This window comes from Rhineura floridana, chromosome 1, assembly GCF_030035675.1.
Source record: "Rhineura floridana isolate rRhiFlo1 chromosome 1, rRhiFlo1.hap2, whole genome shotgun sequence".
Taxonomy (NCBI): Eukaryota; Metazoa; Chordata; class Lepidosauria; order Squamata; family Rhineuridae; genus Rhineura; species Rhineura floridana.
In genome coordinates, this window is record NC_084480.1 from 267,117,473 (window position 1) to 267,136,533 (window position 19,061).

The window sequence follows — 19,061 nt, forward strand, 5'->3', positions numbered from 1 at the left end:
AATTGTATTATTACATTGTATATTATTGTGATTGATCAAAATAAAAACTAGGTAGACATGTTGATTTTAAAATAAGCAATCTCCAAGCTGATTTTTATATATATTACCTCCAACATATCTTAAAGGGATAGCTTCAAATATGTGAAAATACATTGTAAACAAACAGAACTGTTCAGTAAAAATGGCTTCCTTTCTGCAGCGCACTAATCACTTTGCAATTAACCTTACCTTTTGATTCAAGACTTATTAAAATTATTGAAAGCTTAAACTATTTAAACTTAGACATTTTAAAAGGTACTCAAGAAACAAACTAGTCTTGCAGACGGTTTGTACACTTACAAAATATTCTTGAGAAGAACGAAGATGAGAAAACTGTGTTGCCCAACTGTATATGCTCTGTGAACAGGGGCTTAGCACTATACTGTGAAAAATTCATTTATATGGTTTGGCTCAGCCAAATAAGCTGCTAGTGTATTTTAGAGTAATAGGTAAAGAGCAACAGCTAAAAGGAACTAAAGGAGCTTGAATTGCCTCAGAAACCAACAATTTAAAAGTAGAGATGTTCCAAATACCTGAGATTTTCTGTTCCCAATGTAAAAATCATGTGTGATATCCATTTACTCATACTCCCTTCCCTCTGTACCTCCACTACTCCCAATCTGCTCTGGAGGATTGGGAGACCGTCTGGGGACGCACGGGGCTTCAGAGTGGAAGAGAGGAAGGATAAGTCCTACCACATCTGCTGGTGCAATGATGTATCTCTGTCTCATGCCAAACAGCAAACTACCCGTGGAACATACAGGCCTAGGGAGTCAGGTTAAGACAACTAAAATAGGCTTCCAAGGAAAACCACAACTAATATGTTAACAAATGGGTTTCTGTGGGTATAAATTATAGAGGTTTGTCTTTCAAGAAAGAACTCTGCTTCAAGACATGTACAGATTGTGGAAGAGCAGATAATGTACTACAGGGAGAATATGCAGTGTTTTTTGACCAGAGAGGTTCCTCAGTCTAATCTAGAGACAATATACTGTTTCTGGCTCAAGAGTTCTAACACAGGAATGAGAATGATAAAATTCAGAGATAAAATTAAAGAAAGCAAAATGAAAAAAGCAGCCGGCCGTTTTAAAGAGATTTTTATTGCAGATTGACAAAAAGATAAAATTCTAAACCTCCATAATCCATAAACAGTCACATTTCCTGTTCTTTTGAAGCAACAACCAAAACTTTATGGTAAAGAACAGATTACAATCAATTTTAAAGCACTGTTCTTAAAACTGGCAAAGAGGTGGCAGAGATGATTTAAAGTACTGCAAATTAACTGAGATTTCCATTCTGGCTTCAACTCCAAAATGAACAAGTCCAAGTAGGTATGTCTTTCTCCATCTTGAAGATACATATCAGTTGGTGATATACTTCAAGCAATGTTAATTTGATTAAAAAGTTTGTCCTTAATAACCTGAGACATCAATCCATGTATTGCTTCTATGGTGGTCTTGCAGCTAAGAGAAAAATAAAAGCATAAATTTAAAGTTGGCCAAATGCAATTCTGTCACTATATTGCAAGTTATTCAGATGTCTTTGGGAGCTCACGGTGCCCATAACCCCATGAATCTCCACAACTGTCCAGTTATGAAAAGGCAGGCACAACAATTCTGTGAGCTATCAAATGCTATTTGCTTTAAAAGGTAAACTCAAATACTCTTTATATGGAAGCATATAATTTCAGACATTATGGGTCTGTCAGATTTAATCTGCAACAAAAAAGAAATTCCACCTATTGTACTATGTCAGTAGTTTAGGAATCTGTGTTTAGGGCACAGGTAGCCAATGTGGTGCCTTCCAGATGTTGTTGCACTCCAATCCCCATCATCCCTGACCGCTGGCTGTGCTGATGGGAGTTGAAGTCCAACAACATCTGGAGGGCACTACGTTGGCTCCTCTGATTTGGGAATACATGGAGCTCTCTGTATTGTCTCAATATACTTCTGTAGCCCTGAGCTTTAATACATATAACTGAAATAACTGCATATTCTTCTCCTGTTTACCCCTGCTTGCATTTTCCTCCTCTTTCTCTGTTTTGCCAGTTTGTAAGACAAAGCCTATCTGGACAGGGACCTATCCTCTCATTCCTTGTATAGCACAATGCACAATGTAAAAGTTTTTCTTTTTCTCTGTACTTTCCATACCTTTTTGCCAATAAGCCAGGCAATGATCTGAAAAGGCCATAGTTCAGACCACACCATTTCCTAGGTTCAATCCCTGCTATCTCCAGAGAGGGCTGGGAAAGACCTGTCTAAAACACTGGTGGGTTGCTATTAGTCAGTACAGACCAAGGATGGGAACCTGTAGCCCTCCAGATGTTGTTAAATTACAACTCCCACCACCCCTAACCATTGGCTATGCTGGTTGTTCTGATGACAGCTGAAATCCAACTACATCTGGAAGGCCACAGGTTCCCCATCCTTGGTGTGGAAATACTGAACAAGATGGACCAGTGATCTGACTCAGTATAGACTACTGAAGGTAAGCAGGTCTGGTCTGAAGATTGCCTGGGTACTATACATCACCTGCTCTTAATTATTTGCTGAAAGAAAAGGGTAGTCAGTAGATAATTAAAAAAACAAGACTGAATAGATGCCAGAAGCTGTACTGAAAAACGCTATTAGAAATGAAGTGAAAACAAACTGTTAGAAATGGTTTTTACCACCTCTATAAAAAATTATAATAGTTTTTAATTAATCGCAAATCATTGGGTGGTATTCAATGATAGTCCTACTCAGAGTAGACCCACTGAAGAGAATAAACATGGCTAACATAGGGTCATTAATTTTAACAGGTCTACTCCAAGTAGGACTTTGTCAACTACAACCCATTATTTATATAGACTAGTGTTCTATGAGAGCCAGTGGTGTGTAATTGTTAAGGTGTTGGACTACGACCTGGGAGACCAGGGTTTGAATCCCCACATAGCCATGAAGCTCACTGGGTGACCTTGGGCCAGTCACTGCCTCTCAGCCTCACAAAAACCCTATTCATAGAGTTGCCATACGTCAGAATTGACTTGAAGGCAGTTCATTTACATTTAGTGTTCTATGCATGAAGAGGGGCTTTTGGATTCCCTATTCCAGTGGCAACACCCATATGCACCCTCAAAAAAATCCTCTTCAGAGTTGAAGGAGTCTTCCACAGAAGGACCCCAGAATACATGTGAGACTATCACTGAAAGGAAACTGGCCAGTGCACTCAGTGCACGCAGAAGCACTTGCATGCACTTTGGATCCCAGCCACCATGTCAGTCTCTACTGACAATTATTTAGCTTTAAGGTTTAGCTTATATTCTAAAGATAATATAAAAAGAAAAATTGTAAAAAAATGGGATAGTCACATCTAGGACCTTTGAAGACTGAAAAAGAAAACCCAGTAATCTATGAAACTGGTAATTGATATGTGGCAGTAGCACATAGGAAGAGATTTCAATCATAATATAATTTTGTTCAGTAATCTTATAGTTAAGGATCAATAGTTTACTTTCTACCTTCACCTCCAAAGATGGAAGCTGGACACCCAGTCAAGGATGGGGAACTTATGGACCTCCAGATGTTGATGGACTGCAACTCGCACCATCCTTAACCAGTGGCCACACTGGCTAGGGCTGATGGGAGCTGGAGCCCAACAACATTTGGAGAGCCACAGATTTCCTATCTCTGCCTTAATTAATAATTTACAAAATTGGTCCTGCAGAGCTTGTATCAAAGCAATTAGGGTTTTTTTTGCTAAAACAACCCCAGAAAGGAGGTAAGCTTACCTGTCCCTTGTAGCTTTGGCTAGTTTGTCCTCCGATTTTCTGTCATGGGACTCTAAACCCAACATGAAGCTTCCTCGGCCTAGTTGGGCTTCTGATTGCTCTAATTTCTCAGATAGATCAAATACTTGCCCAGTGGTGTAGTCTGCGTTCTGCATTTGGAAGATATATTTTCATTTATAAAACTGCCATCTATGCTGATAAGTGGATCAATGCATACTGAACAAGCAACCAGCTTTAAAACATTTACAAACTTCTAGGCTTTGTTTGTGCATTAGGCAACCTAACAATAATTATCAAAGGAAACTGCAGTTTATCTCTAGACCTCTAACTTTTCTATATGAAACACACAAATGTGGAAAGCAAGTCCCTACATTTAACTGAGCTTAAAATTATGCAAAGGGGTGCATATGTGTGTGTATGTCAGGGGTGAGGTTATAGGAAATATGGAGATACTCAATGTATTGACTATGATTTGATATAACTGTTAGCTGTAAGATGTGTTATCTAATTAATGAACTGCTCATGGAACTGAAGTCTATGATCCTTTTGTTACTTTATGGCACACAGACTTAAGGCCAAAGAGAGCAGAATTGTTGTTTTATTTATTTATTTTATTTATTTAAAATATTTCTATCCCGCCCTTCTACCCTATAATAGGGCACTCAGGGCAGCTTACAAAAATAAAACCAGACATGTACATAATAAAGTTGTAAGCAGTAAAATCACAAAAACATTAAAATAAATTAAAATACATAAAATACAATAAAAATACAATATATATGTATATACATAAACACACACACACATATAGGGATTGATACTAAAGGGACTACAAAGGTAAAATTTAATGTAGAAGACATAAAATCAGTGTCAGGCTCTACCTTCAGTCCCTCCCAAAGGCTCTCCAGAACAAGATCGTTCTCAGAAGTCTCCAGAAAACCAACAGGGAGGGAGCAGAGCGAACTTCTTGGGGTAGAGTATTCCAGAGCTTGGGGGCCACAGCTGAAAAAGCTCTCTCCCACGTGCCTGTCAATCTAACATCTTTCACTCCAGGCACACAGAGGAGACCAGAGGCAGATGATCTTAAATCCCGGACAGGTACATATGGGCGTTAGCGGTCCCTCAGGTACATTGGTCCAAGGCCATTGAAGGCTTTAAAGGTCAGAACCAGCACTTTGAATTGGGCCCCGAAACAAATTGGGAGCCAGTGGAGTCGATAAAGCACAGGGGTGATATGCTCCCTGTGCTGTGCTCCAGTTAACATTCTGGCTGCTACATTTTGAAGCAACTGCAATTACCGAATTGTTTTCAAAGGCAGCCCCACATAGAGTGCGTTACAGTAATCAAGCCTTGATGTCACCAATGCATGTGTCACTGTGGCCAAGTCAACTGCCTCCAGGAATGGACGCAGCTGGTAGACCAGTTTGAGTTGGCCAAAAGCACCCCTGGCTACTGCAGCCATCTGATATTCAAGCAGCAGGGCATGACCCAGGAGGACTCCCAAACTGCGGACCTGCTCCTTCAAGGGGAGTGCAACCCCATCCAGAACAAGTTGCAACCCCATCCCTGATGCAGTTTTTCCTGAGCAGCAGTACTTCCATCTTGTCTGGATTAAGTTTCAGTTTGTTAGCCCACATCCAGCCCTTCACAGCCTTGAGGCACCGGTTTAGGATGAGCACTCCCTCTCTGCAATCAGATGGTAGGGAGAGATAGAGCTGAGCGTCATCAAGAGAAGAGAACCAACAGTCCCTAAAAACATACAAGAAGTTGGAAAGAGAGGTAGAACTTCTTCCTGACCATTTCCAGCTTTCTTGCAATGAATTCAGCATAAAAGCTTTCAGCAGATTTGTGCTGACTGACAGTTCTGGGATACAGGACCACTTGTACAGAAACATGCATACTTCATGTACTTCTCCTGTGTAGCAACACCATGGACCTCATTATTTTGCTCTCCCTTTTCCTTAGATTCTCCAGTCTGCTGGTAGGAATGAGTACTCCAAAGGTTGTGCATTTAATTTTGGAACACCCTACTAATTAGTATTACTAGAACCCACAGAGATACTTACAGTAAGCAAACTAGATGAACTAAGTGTGTTCACCCAATATTTGTTCCACAAAAGTTCAAGCAACTTGCGATCCAAGGAGGATTTGAAATAGGAGACTTCTAAAGCATAATACCTGTTTCAAAAAAACACAAAAGCATATGAAAGACTTTCAAAGTCAGCTCTTTAATAAAGATGCTACATTTAAAAAAACTTTTCTATGTAGACAAACATTGAGAACACTAATGTCACCAAGAAACAAGATCATTATTATTTCTAAAACAGGAATGGGAAAACCTGTGGCCCTCCAGATGCTGCTAGACTCTTAACAGCCCCAGCCAGCATGGCCAATGGGGAGCTGGAAGGGCAAAGTTTCCCAACCCCTCTTCTAAAACAACTCCAGCACAACATTGTTTAAGCCATTCCATGTCTTTTTTTTACTTAGCAAATACAAGAAAATATGGTGATGAGGAACTCGACTGTAAAAAAAGATCCAGAACAGAGTTTGCCACCTACCATCTTGTTAGATTTTCATTATAAAATTTAATCTAGAACAAACTTGGCCAATCCAATTATGTATTATAATAGAATGAGATGCAATGTAGTGCAAATGGGCGTCTGCTGGTGCAAGGGCCTCTCTCCCTGCAGCTCCACACATACTTCCAAAATCTGTTCCAGAGGGTTGGGGGACTGCAGGGGGATGGAGGAGGGGAGAAGAGAAACAGAATGTCCTGTTGCATAGCCTGATTTCTGTTGCACAAGTAGGCAGACATCACTGAATGTCATCCAATGTATATTATTGGCCTTAATATAGTTATGGATATATTATAGGTGTTAAGGCCTAGACATTGGAAAGGAACATGTTTAATTAAAAGACATATTTAGCCTGCTTTCTCACTAACCAAAGTCTTCAAGTGCCTCACATTGTTATACAAAAAAATACAACAAAAATATCTGATGTGTGCAGTAAAGTTTTTATAGAAAAAAGTAGTAACAAATGTTGTGGTATACAAATAACTGAGAGCAGGACAAACTGATATACCGGGCAAAAAACATCTGGAAAATGAATAGGGTAGAAAGGTAATAGCTTCATCTGAAGTTGTGAAATACCAATAATATCCATAAAGCACTGCTCAGTAGGTCTTATCATCAAAAGAGATACCAGAATGATTGTATTGTGGAAAATGATAGTGAAGTATCACCCTTCCCCCGAGCCTTAGAATAGGGGAAAGCAAAAACCTACACACAAAATGCCATAGAAATATCCAAACACAAAAAGAGGACAGTTGCATATTAGATAGTTATCAAGGTGTTTAATGCTTCTTGAGAAAAACCACTTAGGACAACTTTTCTACTAAAGTTTACCTAAGCAAACTCTCTTTGATAAAGTTTCCTCAAATTACATTGGGAATACTGTTTTGGACAGTTCCCCACTCCTCTGCAGCAACTTTCCAGGGGGCACTATGGGCTACAGGGGAAAGGGTTAATTGGTGAAAATTGCCTCCTCCCCCTTGAGTGGAACATTCCATGAGCAGAAACTGCTTTCATAGGAAGTTTGGATCCAATCCTATCTACCAAAACGGAAACATATCTCTCCCCCACTCCCACAACTCAACATGTGACTATCGAGGCAAACATTTGTGGGTCTTGGGTGATTTCATGAATCTATTTCTTTCCAAGTTGGAGAACGTTCTGAAATTCCTTACTGTTTACAGTGCACTCCAAAGTCTTCTATTTTATTGAGTGGGATAGTCTGATATTCAGAAGGGCCCTCATCAGGAGGCTTGTAGCCCTGAAGGATAAAGAAACAAATTAAGAGAAATTGTAAGACAACATCTCTTCATATGAGCGGATTCAGATTTTTAAAAGTTTTGCATTAAAATAGATTTCACTCTGAACGCCATTTCAATTTCACTGATTTTATTTTACAAAGAACATTAAAAAAAACCACTATGCCCTCATGATTATGAACTGTTGCCAGAACCCCACTTTCTACATCCTGTCTTCAGCACAGGAGAGCTTCCATATGTCACTTCTGTGTTCAACACTCTCAAGACAGGGAAGGCTAAAGACATATGGTAGATGTTCCAACAGCCTGTCAGACTGTCTTAGGCTTTTCCATGCAGCATTTAAAAGAGTTTTGACACATGGATTGGGATGTTTAAAAACTTTATATAATTTCAGCTTTTCAGAAGGGGAAACGCTTTCGTTTCCCACTTTTATGGCAAAAACTAGTACCTTGTTGAAAACATGATAATTAAATGTTGCATTCCTAAAGTAAAACAGATTCTAATACTAATTAATTTAAGTAGGCCTGAAATACAGTGTTACAGATTCCTTTCTCAAGAAGTGTGAAACAGGAGTTTCCTGACTAAGCTTCTGGGACAGAGTGCACTTCAGTTTATTAATTGTGTTACTGCTCAAGCATCTATAAAACTGACTGCATGTGAAACAAATTATTTATTTATTTATTTATTAAATTTCTATACTGCCCGACTAGCATAGCTCTCTGGGCAGTGAACAAGAAAGCAAACAGGTATATACAATAAAATCCAATAACATACAAACAAAACATAGGAAGAGCTTGGCTGGATCAGGCCAAAGGCCTGTCTAGTCCAGTATCCTGTTCAGTGGCCAACCATATGCCTAGAGAAAGCCTGCAAGCAGGACCTGATTGCAAAAGCACTCTTCCTCCTTGGGATTCCCAGCAAATGATATTCAGAGGCATACTATCTCTAACACTGGAGGCAGACCATAGTCATCATGGCTAGCAACTACTGATAGCTTTATCCATGAATTTGTCCGATCCTCATAAAGCCATTCATATGTTTCAACTATTAAAGAAGGCTGTTTCATCAGACTGAGATCCACAATTTAATTCTAATTAATTTTGTGCTACGATTCATGGAAGTCTCATAACACAGAATATAGTACAAATCACATATAATGGGTATAATAACAGATCCAATTGCAGTAAATAAATCTTCAGGGTGGGGCACACAGTTGTACCATTTCTATAATGTTTGGTAGTGGGATGTCAATCGATTCAATGACAATCTTGGGTCATACAACCTTGATTATATAATTATTGTTACCTTAGGATATGTTCTAAAAGCTCCAAGATTTACTTTTCCTGCAGATATTGTCCTTGTTGGATCAATCTATAAAATACATGAGAAAATTACTGTAAAAATGCACTCACTAAGAGCAATTAAACACCATTTGCTTAACTCTCGCTAAAATTTATTATTCCTGTCACATTATGTTTTATAGTAGAATGACTAGGACATGTCCAAAACATGCCAGTATAATTTGATTACGTAGGAAGTCAGAATCTTTTTCTGATTTATGGCCTTAAATAGTAATTTCAGTGAAGAAATCAGAGAGGAAAATAAAATCTTCATTAAGATTAAGACATCAATGGAGCAGTGAAAAAGATCTACGAGTGGTACTCAATGGTTGCATGAATGAAAGGAAGCTCACACAACTGATCCACTCCCTCCCCATCCCAGTAAAGTCTCTCCTGAGGGCCAAAGAACCCACTGAACATTGTTGGGTATGTTATATGTGGAGCTGCAATGGAATGGGATAATTTTAATTTTTTATTTCTTACATTTATATCCTACTTTTCCTCCAAGGAGCTTCGGGTGGTGTCCATGGTCCTCTCCTCCCCATTTTATCCTCACAAAATAACACTGTGAAGTAGGTTACTCTAAGAGACAGTGATCAACCCAAGGTCACCCAGTCAGCTTCATAACTGAGTGGGGATTCAAATCCTGGTCTTCCAGGTCATAATCCAACACCCTAACCATTACACCACACTGAAATCAGGAGGAGAAACTGCTCCTCTGCTGCAATATTCTTCATCCCAATTTTGGATGATGCTCTCCCTCCCAACCACAGCACCATATGACACAGCTGGCCATAGTGTTCAGTAGGTCTTTCTGATCCTCTAGAGAGATTTTTTTTTGTGGTGGGGTAATGGGGACAGATTGATTGTGTAAGCTGCTTTCTGCTCATGCAACTATGGGATACAATCCCAATATGTTAACATTCTACAACTCTTCTGTAGCTGACATTCCACCTGATGCTACCATACAAGTTTGAAGTCCAGAAATATTTCAAGATAATTTTGTTAATGTTCTTTATTTTATATACCGCTTTTTGGACCAAATGGCCCTAAAGAGGTAAAGAGATTAATACAAAAGAAAAATACAATAAAAGTACAATAAATACAATATGTAAATGTACTGCCTTCAAGTTGATTCTGACTTATGGCAACCCTATGAATAGGGTTTTTATGAGGCTGAGAGACAGTGACTGGCCCAAGGTCACCCAGTGCGCTTTATGGCTGTGCGGGGATTCGAACCCTGGTCTCCCAGGTCATAGTCCAACACCTTAACCACTACACCACACTGGCTCTCTACAATAAATACAATAAATCAAAACAATATAAAACAGCAAAATCATCAAATACCCACCAATCATACTAGATGTGCATTCGTGAGCTGCATTCATGCTCCACCTCTCACTTAGAAGCCAGGCTAACTCACATTCTCTCTCTCTCTCCCCCACCCCCCAATCTGGTACCTATGTGCAAGCCCATCCAAAAATAATTGCCCACAGAGGGTCCTCACCCTCATTAAGCCCCCTTTAGGGTTTACCCACTACCCACAGCAGCCTCCATATAAGGCTTCCTCCTGGAAACCACTACAGCTGTGTCAAGAGTTCTTGCTCTTGCTCTCCATGGACAAGGCTAGCTGGCTACAACCTTCTGGCTCCTCCACAGGCACCGTTTTCCAAGTGCAGCTTCAGTAGAAAAAGGCTGGGGAGGCTAAAGCTGGTATCCACCACCCAGCCAGCAACAGTCCTCTAACTGCTACCTGGCTGTTCCTTTTTGTTTTTTAAAACTCACCCTCAAGCAATTTTTTGTACACATGGTTATTCTGATGAACGGCCATCTTAAAAATAGGGTCAGCAGTAGCAACAAGTGTTAATACCAAGAGTTATTCTTGGTTCTGCTTCATATGGTGCAAGTGACAACCATCTCTGCAGTGGACAGGGGCACCCTGGAAAGGGGAACAATGGACCCTAGCTCTCCAGGGTTCATACAAACAGCAGAGGAGTCAGGGAATTACTCCTTTTTAAAAAGGAAGACTGTATTCATTTTAGTTCCTGTACTATTCAACACAAGTCTCTTAAGATGGAAAGGTCATTTGTTTAACTCAAGAATCTGTTTTCATGAGCACATTTTAAACTAATATATTCTTACCTAGTGATAGATACTTCAGTATATGCATAGTTTCCGATAAATACTGATTGGATTCAGTTGTGATTAACTGAAAGGTGCAGCTAGGTTTACAGCTCAAAAAGCTCAATAGAACACTATATAAAACAGATTACATCCAATATAGTAACTAGAAAGGTCACCAATCAGCATTAACAGTTTTTTAAAAATAGTAGTTACCTGATGGCACAACAATCCAGCAAGAGGAAATATATTATACTACGGCGAAGCATCCAGTATTTTTTCCAGCGATATAAGTTAAATTTACTGTCAAACTCTAGTGTTTAATTTGCTTGAATTCCAGTACTGTACTTACAACTACAGCGACAAATGGTTCTTGAAATTGCTGGTTAAGCATCTGGGTACTAACATCAATTCCTGAAAGCCAACAGCCATAGCCAGGGTGGCTGTGATACCAGCCAATCGCATTTTCTAGACGACCAACCTAACCAAAAATTTTAATAGCAGGAGGGGGGGAAAGAAAGCACATTGTTAAAAGGCATTTAATCATTGTAAATATTGCCCTCTTTTGGACATCTAGCAAACTGCATATTTTATTTCAAAATAAAACTTTATGACCATGAGACCCACTGAATCAGACAAAAGGGCCATCAGCTCCAGCACCTTTCTCAAAAAATAAAAAATGGTCACACAGAAAGCTCAGGAGCAGGGCAATGGTGTAGATACTACCATATTTTTAGTGAATAATGCTGAGCTTGCTGGGCATTTGGCAAATGCAAAAATTAAATGAAAGAACTGATAGCTATTTTTTAATTCCAAAAACAATTAAGATTTACATAAAATAGAGAAGATGCATAAAGAAACAGCAGAAACTAGTACAACAAACACTAAAGACCTTCTGTGAGGAAACTAGATGTCTTTGAACTCAATTTGACTCAAACTTATACTCAACTGGAGATGTAAGTGATAGCAAATCGGGGTTGAAGAGCAACATACATTGTTCTGCAGTTACAGGCTGAGGTGTCCCCAATCCCAGATGTCATTTCACTATTTTATTGCAAGTTAAATTGTTAAAAAGAAACCAGTTTTTTTACCTGCTTTGCATTTTCTATATATGCAGCCATATATTCATATGCAGCAGCCTGAGCATTAACTCGTGTCTCAGTGCCTTCCACTGGTAAAGCAAAACTGTCCATGATTATCATAGTTTCACCATCCACTTTTCCAAGCATTAAGCCCATCACTTCCAAATTGCCTCCTGACCTAGCATGCATGACCATCTTCAGAAGGGCCAGAGCTGAGATCTTGCAGTACTTGAAATAGTGGTGACTGCAATGAAAACACAAAATCTAAAAAGGAATCTATTATGACATGAATGGAAAATAAGAGAAATGCAAAGTACAAATAAGAAATGGTTTCAGGCAACAGAGTTCACCCTGAAACTTGATATCAATAAACTGATAGTCCCCCCCAGAGTAGATTTGAGTTATTTATAAAAATATTTATAAACCACCCGCTAATTTAGAATATCAAGACAGGGTACAGCAATATGCAGATACAACAAAACATAATATACCATAAAAACATTACAAAATAATAAAAATGATTGGGTCATCTTAAAAAAATGTAAACAACTGAATAGACTTATTGGTATAAAAAGGTCTTCAAGAGATGCTTGAAAGTTAGCAGCAAGGATGCCTGCCAACTCCACCCTGGAAGAGTATTCCACACATGGGATTGTCAACACTAAATGCCTGACTTAAAGCTAAAACCACTTGGGACAGAGGCTTCAACATGGCAGACAACTAACAGCGCTTCTCTGGATGATCTCAGTGGTCAAGCTGGGATATAAGGGCTCAGGTGTTCCTTAAGGTATCCTGGACACAAATTGTTCAGGGCTTTCTATATTAATACAAGAACCATGAACCTGGCCTGGTAGCATATGGGCAATCTAGTGCACATGATTTAACAGAACTGCCAAATTCTGTTGGCTCTCTACCCCTATCAGCAGTCTAGCCACTGCATTCTGCACTAGTTGGAGTTTCTGGACCAGGTCCAATAGCAGCATATTGCAGTTAATCCAGTCTCGAGGTTACCAATATATGAACTACAATGGCCAGACTATCCCGATTCAAATATGGCTAAAGCTGGATTTCCAGACAAGGCCGATGAAAGGTACAACTAACCCCAGAAGCCATTTGGGCCTCTAATGACAAAGATGTGCCCAGTACTACCCCCAGCTACATACCTGCTCTTTCAGAGGGAGTGCAACCCTATCCAGAACAGGCAACTTATCTTCCAGACACAGGAACTACAGACCCCACGGAGCCTCCATCTTTCCAGGATTCAAACTCAGTTTACTGGCCTTCATCCAGTTCACTACTGCATTCAGGTACTGTGTTCCTGGCCTTGCACAGCCTCTACTGATTCAGATGTTATAGAGAAACAGAGCTGTGTTTCATCAGCAGACTGATGACACTATGCTCCAAAACTCCTAATGACTGCTCCCAATGGCTTCATGTAGATGTTAAATAGCGTTGGGGACGAAATAGTGTCCTGTGGAACCCCATAGCCTAAGTGCCAAAGGGTTGAGGAACACTCTCCAGTGCTATTCTCTGGACTCGACTACACAAGTAGGAACACCCACTGTAAAACAACGCCTCTGATACCCAACCTGAACAGTTGGTCCAAGAGGACACCATGGTTAATGGTACCAAAAGCCACTAACAGATTGAGTAAGAGTAACAGGGTTGCACTCTCCCTGTTCTTCTCTTGATAAAGGTCAACCATCAAGGTGACCAAGGCTGATTTAGTTCTGTAACCAGGCCTGAACCCAGACTGAAGTGGTTCCAGATAATGTGTCATTCACGAACACTTGCAGTTGCTTCACCACAACCCTTTCTATAATCTTCCTCAAAAAAGGGATATTGGTGACTGACTGGTAGTTATTACACATCTTCAGGTACAGGGTGGGCTTTTTAAGGAGCAGGTGTACCACCTCCTCTTTAACTATGGTGAGCACTACCCCATCACACAATGATATCTGCCCCAGGTGAGTGGTATTATGTATTCCCAGGATCAGATAAGAGGCCAGATAGGCAGATTGATAAAAGCTGTCCCTTGATCCAGCTTTGATACTAGAGGTGCAACTTTTACTAGTCTAGACTGGTGAGACAACTAGACTCCTGCTGGGACAGGAATAGCCTGGCTTTAGTTATCCATGCCCTAGGAATCTCCTGTTTGGACAACTATATTATACACCAGTCTCTCCTTGATGACAGTTCAGAAAATTCAGTTAGTTCAGAACACAGCTACAAGATTGCTAACTGGGACAGGGCGGCAAAAACATGCCATGTTGATGCTTTGTCAACGTCACTAGCTTCAGTCCTTTTCTAGGCCCAATTCAAAGGGCCCTTTTTGACCTTTAATGCCCTTCACAGCTTGGGACCAAGGCATCTGAATGATTTCATGTCTTGATATGCACCTCCTTGGACATTAATATGGAGCTCTCAATGCCTCTGTAGGGGACAAGGACCTATTAGGACAGTCCACCCCAGACGCCTGATGGAGCCTAAGGGATTCCTGAATGCGCTGGGAGATTTGGAGCTGTCAGAAGGTCACCCGGTCGACACCCTGGTGACGGAGTGGAATAGGGAGATCACTAGGGCAATAGACCGGGTGGCCCCGAAACGTCCTCTCCCCCTGAATAGAACTCAGACCGCACTCTGGTATACACCGCGGTTACGCGGTCTGAGAGAGGTGAGACGACTAGAACGCCGGTGGCGGAAATCTTGTGCTGAAGACGATCGGACACTGGTCAGAGCAGCAATAGCGGCCTACCAGCGGGCAACAAAGGCAGCAAAGAGGCAATTCTTTGCTGCCTCTATTGCGTCAGCAGAGTGATGTCCCAGGAGGTTGTTCCAAGTGGTCCGAAGCCTGGTCGGTCCAGTTGCTCAGGAACCGATGGAACATAAAATCGATAAAATCGATAAAATCGATCACCTGAAGGACATGATTCCGTGCGCCGTGGTTACAGATAGTGGTCCAGAGGCGGCCAGTTGCATTCCGGTCTGCTGGGATCGGTTTCAGCCTCTTCTCTCTGATGAAGTGGACAAGGTGTTCTCTACTGTGAAGCCAACCACTTGTTTGCTTGACCCTTGCCCTTCATGGCTTGTTGTGAGCTGTAAGGAAAGGCTGGGCAAGGGGATCAAAGCAGTGGTAAATGCATCCTTGGAAGAGGGTGCAATGCCATAAGCTCTCAAGGAGGCAGTGATAAAACCTATTTTGAAAAAGTCCTCCTTGGATCCCCAAGAGTTGAACAACTTTCGCCCAGTCTCCAATTTACCATTTTTGGGCAAGGTGATAGAGCGAGTGGTGTCTAAACAATTACAGACACACTTGGAGGAAGCATATTATTTAGATCCTTTCCAGTCGGGCTTCAGGACTGGACACGGAACTGAAACAGCCTTGGTCGCTTTGGTGGATGATATGAGGAGGGCATTGGATAGGGGAGAGTATACGTTCCTCGTCCTCCTGGATCTCTCAGCGGCTTTCGATACCGTTGACCACGGTATCCTTTTAAACCGCTTGGAGGGACTGGGAATAGGGAGCACTGTTTTACAGTGGTTCTGTTCCTATCTCTCCGGCAGATATCAACGGGTAGCATTGGGAGATGAGGTTTCAGACCCTTGGCCTCTCAACTGTGGAGTGCCACAGGGTTCTATCCTCTCTCCCATGCTATTCAACATCTATATGAAACCGCTGGGAGCTATCATCAAGAGTTTTGGGCTGCAGTGTCACCAATATGCAGATGACACTCAGCTCTATCACTCATTTAAGTCCTCACCAGAGTTGGCTGTGAATACCTTGTCCAATTGCCTGGAGTCCGTAAGTGGATGGATGGGAGAGAACAGACTGAAGCTAAATCCCGACAAGACCGAGGTGTTGCTAGTGGGGGATAAGAGAAGATTGGGAAATTTTGACTTGGTCCTTAATGGGGTGAGATTACCCATAAAGGGCCAGGTTCACAGCCTAGGGGTCATCCTTGACTCCCAGCTGTCCATGGAAGCTCAAGTTTCATCAGTGAGCCGGGCAGCTTGGTACCAATTACATCTGGTACAGAGACTGCGTCCCTACCTCCCTGTACATCTTCTCCCACGAGTGATACATGCCCTGGTCTCCTCTCGCTTAGACTACTGTAATGCGCTCTACGTGGGGTTACCCTTGAAGACGGTCCGGAAACTACAGTTGGTACAAAATGCGGTGGCACGCTTGATAAAGCAGAGCCGCCGCCGGGATCATATTACCCCAGTGTTGGTGGATCTGCACTGGTTACCAATTGTGTACCGGGCCCAATTTAAGGTGTTGGTATTAACCTTTAAAACCCTATACGGTTTTGGCCCAGTTTACCTGAAGGAACGCCTCCAGTATCACCAAGCATGCCGCCAAACAAGATCAGCCTCACAAGGCCTTCTCTCTGTCCCACCGGTGAAAACAGCTAGGCTGGTGCGGACCAGAGAGAGGGCTTTTTCGATCATGGCCCCCACCCTCTGGAACTCGCTCCCTTTTGACCTCCGTCATGCCTCCTCCCTGACAGTCTTTCGCCGAACCCTAAAGACCTGGTTATTCAGGCAGGCCTATGGGATTCTTGGGGTGGGCTAGGTTTTATATTATATTAATTGCAGATGGATTGTTGTTTATGTTTGATTGCTCATTGTATATTGTTTTATATTGTATTTTTGCTGTAAGTCGCCCAGAGTGTCCGTGAAGTCGGACGGATGGGCAACTAACAAATAAAATTTATTATTATTATTATATTCTTCTAAGGTTCTTCTCCAGGTGCTCCATGAGGTGAAGTGCAGCTGGTGACTTGTAAGGAAAAGGCATTTTCAGTGGTGGCACCGGCTATAGAAAGCTCTCCCCAAAGAGGCTCATCAGGTGCCTTATTTTCTGAAACTCTTTTTGTTTTCCAAGGGCTCTTAATGTGTTTCTGCTACAAAAAAATCATATCATCATGGCTATGGATTTTTACTGTCGCTGTTAAATGTTTTATACGTTTATTACATGTGTTTTTAATTTGCTTTTATCTTTGAGGTATGGTGCCCTGAAAATATGGCTATGGGGCAGCACATAAACATTTTAAATAAACAAAATAAAACCAGACTTCAACAGAACAAAATATCTTTCTCCCTTAATTTAACAAACAATCTATGCTGTACAGTGGTAAACTGTGTGGATGTGAGAAACCCAGGTTCAGAACTCTGCTTCTCCCCAGTCACTTCATTTAAGATCAAATAACTGTTTAGCTCTCAACACATTTGGGGATAGCTGGGAAATTAAAAGAGAGGAAAGTTCTAAAAATGCATGAGCTATTTCTTTTCTCCCAACAGAGGTCTTGTGGCCTTAGACTTTTCAGCACCCAATGTTATAAGACACTTTGTTGGCTATTAACATTTGTTCTTGGGGAACAGCCAGTTTTCCGATTCATAAGCCTCTCCCTCTCCTTTACACAATGTCAAAACAAAGAAGTCATGGCATACATGGGTTGATATGGGTCACCCAACTTTTATTTCTACTTTCCTTGGATTCATATTTTGACTCTATCTCCACACACACCCAAAGGGCTGCCAAGTCCTGTACTATTTTTTCTTCTCTAGGAACCCTCAAGATCCAGTCTTTCTTCTCTGCACCCTTGTAGTCACCTGCCCAAAGTTCTGTAATCTGGTCTTCCCCCTCTACCTCCTCTGTCAAGTCAGATTACCCCTACATAAGGTCCTATATGGGGAAGGTGCACCATCACTGTCTCGCCCCCACCTTTCCCCTCTTCTGGAACCTGACAGCACCGGGTCCGGGCAACCCAGTTTCAGGCGGCCCCGGCCAATCTCTATGAAATGAAACACGGAGAGGGGCTCCTTCTCCTCCTCCATTTGCCCACACGCCCACTTACTCCTTGGTCCACGGCTTGGCCGCCAGAATCTCCTGCTGCTGCTTACGGTCGTACTTGTAGATCTCATCGATGCTCTGTGCCTCCTGCATGTTGTTGGCCATCTCCCACGTCTTCTGGGCCATCCCGCTCCCGGAAGGGCCGGCTGCCGCCATACCTCAGACCGAACCAACCTGGGCTCTGTTCTCCGACGACAGGCGTTACAGATAGTCCAGCCCTCCCGGCCTGCTTGCCGTAAGCGAGCGAGCCAAACACGACGGAAGTGGGTGTAGGCGTTTGGAGGGGGGCGGTAGTTTCACGCGAATAATTCCGGCCGCTCCGCCACTTCTCAGAGTTAGCTCGCTCCCTAGTGGACAGCAGTGGAATTAGCCTCCCGTCGGAAGACCGGCCATCTCAAGAACCTTCCTAGTCCCTCCTCCTTTACCGTGAGACGGTTGGCCATTGAAGAGAGGCATCGTGGCGCAAGGCCGCCTGGGAGTCAGTCATCCGCTCGGGCCTGAAATACGCGTTCCCTTTTTAATTCTAGTCATGTATGGGGGTGTTTCTTGTTCAAGAGCAGAGCTTGGAAAAGTTACTATTTTGAACTACAACTCCCATCAGCCCAATCCAGTGGCCATGCTGGCTGGGGCTGATGGGAGTTGTAGTTCAAAAAAGTAACTTTTCCAAGCTCTGTTCAAGAGTGGCTGCGGGAAAGACACATTGCATCCGCTCTCACTCTCTCTAGTTTAAAAATTATATTAATGTCTTCCCTGTCATCGCAAAGCTTGCCTTTTATAAGTACGGCCACTCCACATTTTAAAATGGATTTCTGCTATATGACATCCCAATAGCGCATTGTGTGGCATGCCGTCCCCTCCCCGTTAATTCCCAGTTTTCACCTCTGAAATTTAACCAGAGGCTGGGTTATTTTATTTTATTTTATTTATTTATTGCATTTATATACTGCCCCATAGCCGAAGCTCTCTGGGCAGTTTACAACAATTCAGAATCGAGCAGGGAGTTAAACTACATGGCAACAGA

General features: G+C 41.9%; 1 protein-coding gene across 1 annotated transcript; it reads right to left on the reverse strand.

The window, feature by feature from the left end:
- Window positions 1–1,120: 1,120 nt before the first annotated feature.
- Window positions 1,121–18,406, reverse strand: COPS5 (COP9 signalosome subunit 5). The gene is made up of 8 exons (XM_061603784.1): window positions 18,045–18,406; window positions 12,193–12,427; window positions 11,454–11,582; window positions 8,946–9,011; window positions 7,557–7,642; window positions 5,875–5,986; window positions 3,809–3,957; window positions 1,121–1,502 (listed from the first exon to the last, which is right to left on the reverse strand). The coding sequence occupies exons 1-8, from the start codon at window positions 18,194–18,196 to the stop codon at window positions 1,418–1,420; spliced, it is 1,014 nt and encodes a 337-aa protein (XP_061459768.1). The 5' UTR covers window positions 18,197–18,406; the 3' UTR covers window positions 1,121–1,417.
- Window positions 18,407–19,061: the final 655 nt, after the last annotated feature.

Excerpts from the sequence above, each read along its gene's own strand:
- COPS5 (XM_061603784.1), bottom strand. The coding sequence starts at position 18,196 with ATGGCGGCAGCCGGCCCTTCCGGGAGCGGGATGGCCCAGAAGACGTGG. Across the intron at positions 12,428-18,044 it reads GCCAAGCCGTGGACCAAGGA|TCACCACTATTTCAAGTACT; the intron begins GTAAGTGGGCGT and ends TTTTCATTGCAG. Across the intron at positions 3,958-5,874 it reads GTTCATCTAGTTTGCTTACT|AACGCAGACTACACCACTGG; the intron begins GTAAGTATCTCT and ends TTCCAAATGCAG.